This window comes from Equus quagga, chromosome 12, assembly GCF_021613505.1.
Source record: "Equus quagga isolate Etosha38 chromosome 12, UCLA_HA_Equagga_1.0, whole genome shotgun sequence".
Lineage (NCBI taxonomy): Eukaryota > Metazoa > Chordata > Mammalia > Perissodactyla > Equidae > Equus > Equus quagga.
Window position 1 is genome coordinate 60,447,049 of NC_060278.1, and position 6,503 is coordinate 60,453,551.

A 6,503-nucleotide genomic window follows, 5' to 3' on the forward strand; every position below is an offset into this window, starting at 1 on the left:
CAGAACCACACACACATGCATACACACACATGCATGCACACACACACACACACACACACACACACACGCACGCTGGCCTTTCCCTGAAGACAACCCTGTCTTTTATTTCCCTCATTGCCTGATGGAGTCGACCCTCCTCTGCCCGCCCTACAAAGCCGCCCCCCCCCCCCCCCAGCCCCCTCCGCCGGCGTCCCCCACCGTCCTCAGCACCCCTCTGCTTCAGGCCCCTTGGTCTCTTCTGCACCGTGCCCACCCACTCTCTGATCTCGCCTCTGAGCTTTCCCGGGCCGTCCCCCTTCCTGGAAAACCCGTACCTCTCCCTTCAGTCTCTATCCAGATCCTACGCAGGTGGACCTGCCTTCTCCACGCAGCCTCCCCGGCAGCGGCAGCGGCTCCTCCCCCTGGGAGCTCCTACACTATAGCAGCCCCCTCCATGCCCGGCCCCTGCTTGCTAATTGCTTCTGCCATTTTGCATCCTAACGTCCTATAGGAGAGAGAGGTCCAAGACAGCAGGATCTGTGCCTCCACCTCTGTGTCCTCCCTGGTGACGCCCCCCCCCACAGGAGATAGGTGTCGGATTGGCTGACGGAGTCCCACCCAGCCTTCTCTCCAGGACGGGAGAGTGACGGGGCCTGTCAGGCCCGGAGGGCTCCCCGGTGGAGGGACAGTGCTGGGTTCTGAGTTGGGTTCTACGAGGCACAGTGCTGGGTTCTGAGTTGGGTTCTATGAGGCACGATCGGCTCGGTGACTCTGGGACAGTCCTTAAAGCTCCCTGCACCAGTTTGCAGGAGCCCAGCTTCTCAGCTCCTCTGCTCATGGCCAGTCTCCCAGCCAGGTGGGACCCCGCCGACCCTTGCAGCTGAGCCTCTTTACTTCTGAAAGCCCCTCAGCCCGGGGTCTGCCTGGGATCTGCAGCCCAGAGGCACAGGAGTGGAAATGAAGGGGCCCCCAAAACAGCCCGTCCTCCCTGCCCCGCCAGACCCCCGGGATACTCACTCTTCATATTCTTCCACTGCCTCTTCTGTGTCAGACATGGTCTCTGCGGCCCCTCCAGAAAGAGAGGAACGTTAGTGTGGGCGGACAAAGAGGCCCATCCTACCCCTCTGAGAAGGGCCGGCAGTTTAGCGGACAAGCCAGGGAGGCCAGGGGGGAAGGGGGCCCTTATTGACCCCAGGACCTGCAGCAAGGAGCCCCCGCCTCCTCTGTCGGGGGATAATAGCACCACCGCCCACCCAGGGCAACCAGCTGACTTCTGTTTCACACCTTGCCCCTGAACAGGCAAGCTGTTTGGAATTTCTGAGTTCAGGTTCAAAACATTGTAACTCCCAAAACAATGTTTCTAAAGTCTCTCAACCTTATAACAGGGGAGCAGAGCCTGCATGAGCCCCCCCATCCATGCAGTCTGACCCCAGAGCTCCCCCGGGGAGAGCGGGGGGCCGTGGTTCGTCCACAGCGCAGAATTCTGCTCTGCAATGAAACGGAACCAGCCTGTGGTACCCGCAACACGGTGGATGAATCTCCAGGGAGTTACTCTCCTTGGGGGAAAAAAGCCAATTCATATGATTCCATTTCTAGAACATTCTTGAAATGGCAAGATCACAGCAATGGAGAGCAGACTGGTGGTCGTCAGGGGTTGTGTGGAGGGTGGGAGGGAGCCCGGTGGTGTTAGGACTCTCAGATATCTTGACGGTGCCGAGGGACACACGTTACAGCTGGATTGAATTTCACACACACGGTCTGAGCAGAGTTACAATCGGAGAGAGAGCACAGATTGTGGGCACGTCTGTAGCCCAGCTGGGATTTACAACATAGTTGTGCAAATGTTACCACTGGGGGAAACTGGCAACCTGTAGGAGGGATCTGTGCCATTTCTCACACCTGCACGTTCATCAACCACTATCTCAATAAAAATTCCAATTAAATAAATCTTCCGTGGGGAACTCGTTTTGAGCTACTCCCCTCGCTGAGACAGGAACAGACAATCACGGTTCAAATCCTCTTCCACCAACTTGCTGAGCGTGTTTGGGCAAGTATTTGTAACATCTCGGAACCTCGGCTCTTTCTCTGTGTTGTGGAGATACAGCGTACACATCCTGGCTGCCCAGGGATCTTTATGGACCAAGTTGACACTGAGGAAAGTGGGAGGCGCTAGGCAATGCCAGGTTTTACCGTAATTTCTGTGTAATTACGGGAGAGGTGGAAATAGCACCCACTTGGGTGAGACTAATCTGGGTTTGAATGTCGGCTCCATCTCGCATTTGTGTGTGACCTTGAAAAGGTCACTTAACCTCCCTGTGCCTCAGTTCCCTCCTCTGTGACGTCGCTCCTCCTCTGGGTGGCCCTGAGGCTTGGAGCTGGCCCAGAGTAGCATTCCATTAATAACTACAGGATAAGAAACCCTGATCCTTATTCACTTTCTGCGGTTTCAGGTACCCACGGTCAACTGAGGTCCAAAAATATTAAATGGAAAATTCCAGAAAAAACAATTCATGAGTTTTAAATCGCCAGCCATTCTAAATAGCGTGGTGAAATCGCACACGTCCTGCTCCGTTCCACCCGGGCTGTGACTCATCCGTTTGTCCAGCGGATCCACATTGCAGATTTCATCCGCCGTGAGTCACTGAGCAGCCTTCTCGGTTGTCAGAGCGACGGCCGCGGTGTCACGGTGCTTGAGTTCAAGTAACCCTTATTATACCTAATAATGGCCCCAATGTGCACAGGTAGTGATGCTGGCAATTCAGATATTCTCTCACTGTGCCTAATTTATAAATTAAACCTTCTCATAAGTACACATATATAGGGAAAACGTAGCCCATACAGGATTCGATCCTATCTGTGGTGTCAGGCATCCACTGGGGTCTTGGAAGTTGTCCTCTGAGGATAAGGGGAGACCACTGTGTTCTAACCCGAGCCTCCTGGGCCACAGCAGGGCACAGCTGCAGGGCCAACACTTGCTTTTGTTCAAATGTGAATAGCGCCCCCTGGAGTTGTGTGACATGAGGGCTGTGCAACCCTCTTGAGGGGCATTGGGGACAAGGTGACATGAGGGGGAGGTGCCAGTGAGGTGGGAGTGGAATGAATGCTGGATGTGACCACCCTCCCTGAGGTTTCCTGTGCCCCTGCCTTCTGTCCCCTGCATCCAGTGCAGTGGCCACCGAGGTCTGACCCAAGCCAGGCAATGATGGGGGTGCAGGACCCCTCACTGCCCTTTCCTCTTCCCGCACATCCCACTGAGGTGGCTGAGACCACCCCAGGCACCCAGCTGTGGGTGTTCATGGGAGTCCCTGCTCTGGTGGGGTGGGGTGATGTCCTGCTTTGAGGCTGAGGGGTTCTGAAGGAGCCTCTGCTCCAGGCAGAGACCTCCTCAGACCTGGCGCCTGCAGCACCCCAGGACCAGCTGCCCCTTTGAACCTGTTCCCATCACGTCCAGTCCTGCCGGGTTCCCGGCCTGCGTGGCGGCAGCTGAGCAAGCCCCTCGCTGCTCCCTCTGCTGGAGCCCATGGGTCAGGGAGGGAGGGGCTTGGCTGACATGGAGCTCTGGACAGAAACCCTGAGCCACTTTTTCGCTCCCCTGAGGTCAAGGGCGATGAGCAGAAAAGATGTCAGCTGTGTAAGGTGTCGTGACGGGGAATCAAGCCTCATTCTGATGAAGAAGGACTCAGACCCCAGAAGGTCTCCAAGTGGGTCCTCAGGATGTGAGTGGCCAGAGAGAACCTCCCCTAACTCCAGGATGGGGGTGTCTGTGGCAGACACGCCCTGCCCGGAGCCCCCGGGAGCAGTCAGAACTAGTGACCTGAGGACTTGGGGAGCTGCTCACAGAGCCCCGGGAGGAGTCTGTCATCTCGGGGAGGAGGGGGAGGTCTCTCAGGGGGATTGTGCATGGCCAGCCTGGGGTGCGAGGTCTCTAGCTTTCTCTCCTCTCCTGCCCCTCCCTCCCACCAGCTCAGACCCCTGGACACTGGGGCTCAGAGGAGGAGGGAGCAGCCTGGAGCCCTCTCTGTGCTCCAGGAGCACCATCCAGCTCCTAAAAATAGTGTGCCAACCACGGAGGGTCAGGGACAGGACACAGCCCAGCCAATCACCAAAGGTAGGACTGATGGAGAGGAAGGCGACAGGCTGAGGCTGGGGGCCGCTGAATGGGAGCCAATCATGAACCCGACAGGCAAGTTTCGAGAATGTCCTAAGGCACCTGTGTCCCCACACCCAAGCCCCCACCTGCTTCCACTGACTGCTTTCCAGCCTGACTCCCTCACAGCCAAGAGGTCTGGGTCACCTTGCTCAGGGAGGAAAGCAAAAACAAGAGAAGGCAGAAAGAATACTGGCCATGGGGTCCAAAGATCTGGGTTTAAAAACCCAGTTTTTACTGTGTGACCTCAGTTAAGTCACTCTACCTCTCTGGGCCTCAGATAACCTATCCATAAAATAGACAAGCTTCACATTCTAGTCTTGCAGAAACAGTCCCTGAGGAATGTAGGCCCCCTCCCTCAGCCCTCGTCCCTGAGGTTCGGCTGGGATTTCCCTAAGCCCGCCGCAGCTGTTGGCCCACCGGGAGAGCCAGCAGACAGGGTACGGGGCAGTGGCCACTGGGGTGGCAGGGAGGGGACAGCGGCAACTTGATCCTCTCAGATTCCTCTTCTGCCCTGAGAGGAGTTGGCTCGGAAGGTACGGGTCAGAGGAGGAATTCAGGAGGTCGGGGGGGGGGGGGCTCCCCGCTTCATGCGGCCGAGGCCGGGCATGGGCTTCGAAATTCCTTACACTCCGGGCAACCCCTCCCCAAAGACATCTTCAGCCTGCCCCGGAGAAGCTGAAAAACCAAGGGGCAGCTTCTCTCTCCGCCCCTCCTGGGCAAAGAGCACGGTCTGTCCCTAGGGGGCGTGTTGGGATGGGTTGGGACACTGGCAGGGGTGGGCAGCTGGAACCCGACGAAGGAGCTGGGTTCACAGCCTGTGAAAGGGTCTCCCCATGGGGTCCCTCCACCGTCACCCCCACCTGCTGCTCAGCACACGCCCTCTCTGGGCCCAGGAAGGCAGAGGAGCCGCACCCCCCGCCTGCCTGGGACGGAGGGTCAGTCTCAGTGCTTCCAGGACATTTATGAACTCCTGGACATGAGAACATGGCCTCAAGGACTGTTCCAACTGATAGGACTGCAGTCTCGCTCTGCTCCCTGGGGATCAAGAAGGACCCGCCCGGAAAGCTTCAGGGGGGCCCTGGGCCTTGAGATGAGATGAGGGGAGGGACGGAGCGACTTGGGGGAGCCCCTGTCGGTCAGAGCTTCATCATATTTAGAGCAGACAATTTAGAGGCACAGCAATTACCTAGTCCGTCCGACTGATGAGGACACTGAGGCCCCGGCAGGGACTTTCCAAGTGCCTGGTACCTTTTGTGGCAGATCCAGGACTCCAGCCCAGGTCTGCGATCTGACACGGGCCCCTGCGGCTCTAGGCACTGGCCCTGGAGCCCGGCCCGGCAGGACCCCCTCAGCAGCACCGCCTCCTCTCAGAGAGTGGACCTCCCTGGACGCCAACGTCCACTCCGAGGGGACATGGGCCGCCTCCGGATGAAGCTGCCGGGCCGCAGGATGCCTTCCCTTCACGCTCTGCTCTCCCCTAGCTAGAGTCTTACCTCAGAACGGGCGCTGCTGGTGACCCCAAGGTGCACGCTCAGCCTCGGCTGGGACTGCGCGAGGGCAGGCGTGGCGAGGACTTTAAGCGGGCGTGCGGGCTGGGGCCCTGTGAGCCCAGCCCCGCGGTGGGAGGAATGTGCAGCAGGAGACGCGGCCGGAGGGTGGGGGTGTCACCTGCTATTTTGGCAGGTGCCAGGGACAGGGCTAAAGGGACGTGTACCCCACGCCATATAAGCCCATGTGGTCGTCCAGTTGCTCAGATAAGCTATTTAAAACCAGAACAGATATGCGGGGAACAGAGGAGAGAGCAGGCATGTAACAGAAACCAGCTGTCCCTCTCAAGAATCCCGATAAAGCGGATGCCAGCGGCCCAGGCCCGGGAGGGGCGGGGCAGCAGGCTGGGAGCCAGGGTAGGGGGCAGAGGTGACCTCTGACATCCTCCCTGAGTGTCTGGGCCGGGGGTCGCAGGCTAGGGTGGACATTAGGTCCATCTGCAGCTCCCCTAGAAGATGCCATGGGTAGGGCCATCTTCCAGCTCCTGGCTGTTCTAAGGGGTGGGTGGCCTGGATCATACGCACGCTCTGCGGGCTCAGCGAGGTCACCTACACACTGGGTCTCCTCCACGAGCCCCAAGCCATGTGACAAGCCCTCCTCACTGGGGAGGGCCTGAAACAGCTACAGGAGGTCAGATACAAGGTGGAACTTCCAGCGAGAATGATGGTTGTCCTCGGGCAGGCAGCCAGGTGGTATGAGGGGCCGTGAGGACTGTCAAAGTTCATTCCCCGAGGGCTTTCCGGTTAAGCAAGACAAGGACCATGATCTGCTGGACCTACTGGCCTGTAAGATCCCTAAGGCCAGGGCCCAGGGGTTTCCTCCTTCT

General features: G+C 58.3%; 1 protein-coding gene across 21 annotated transcripts in view; it reads right to left on the bottom strand.

The window, feature by feature from the left end:
* The window catches only part of TNNT2 (troponin T2, cardiac type), a 14,734-nt gene extending 8,934 nt beyond the window's left edge, over positions 1-5,800 (bottom strand). For 7 of the 21 annotated variants that reach the window (XM_046678378.1, XM_046678385.1, XM_046678381.1 and 4 more), the window contains exons 1-2: positions 5,623-5,793; positions 997-1,048 (exon numbers count right to left, since the gene is read on the bottom strand). In XM_046678378.1, the coding sequence (XP_046534334.1) occupies positions 997-1,034 (38 nt within the window). In that variant the 5' untranslated portion in view covers positions 1,035-1,048; positions 5,623-5,793. Of the gene's footprint in view, positions 1-996; positions 1,049-5,622 lie in introns of all 21 variants that reach the window. The other 14 variants (XM_046678383.1, XM_046678375.1, XM_046678384.1 and 11 more) reach the window with 5 other exon arrangements.
* Positions 5,801-6,503: the final 703 nt, after the last annotated feature.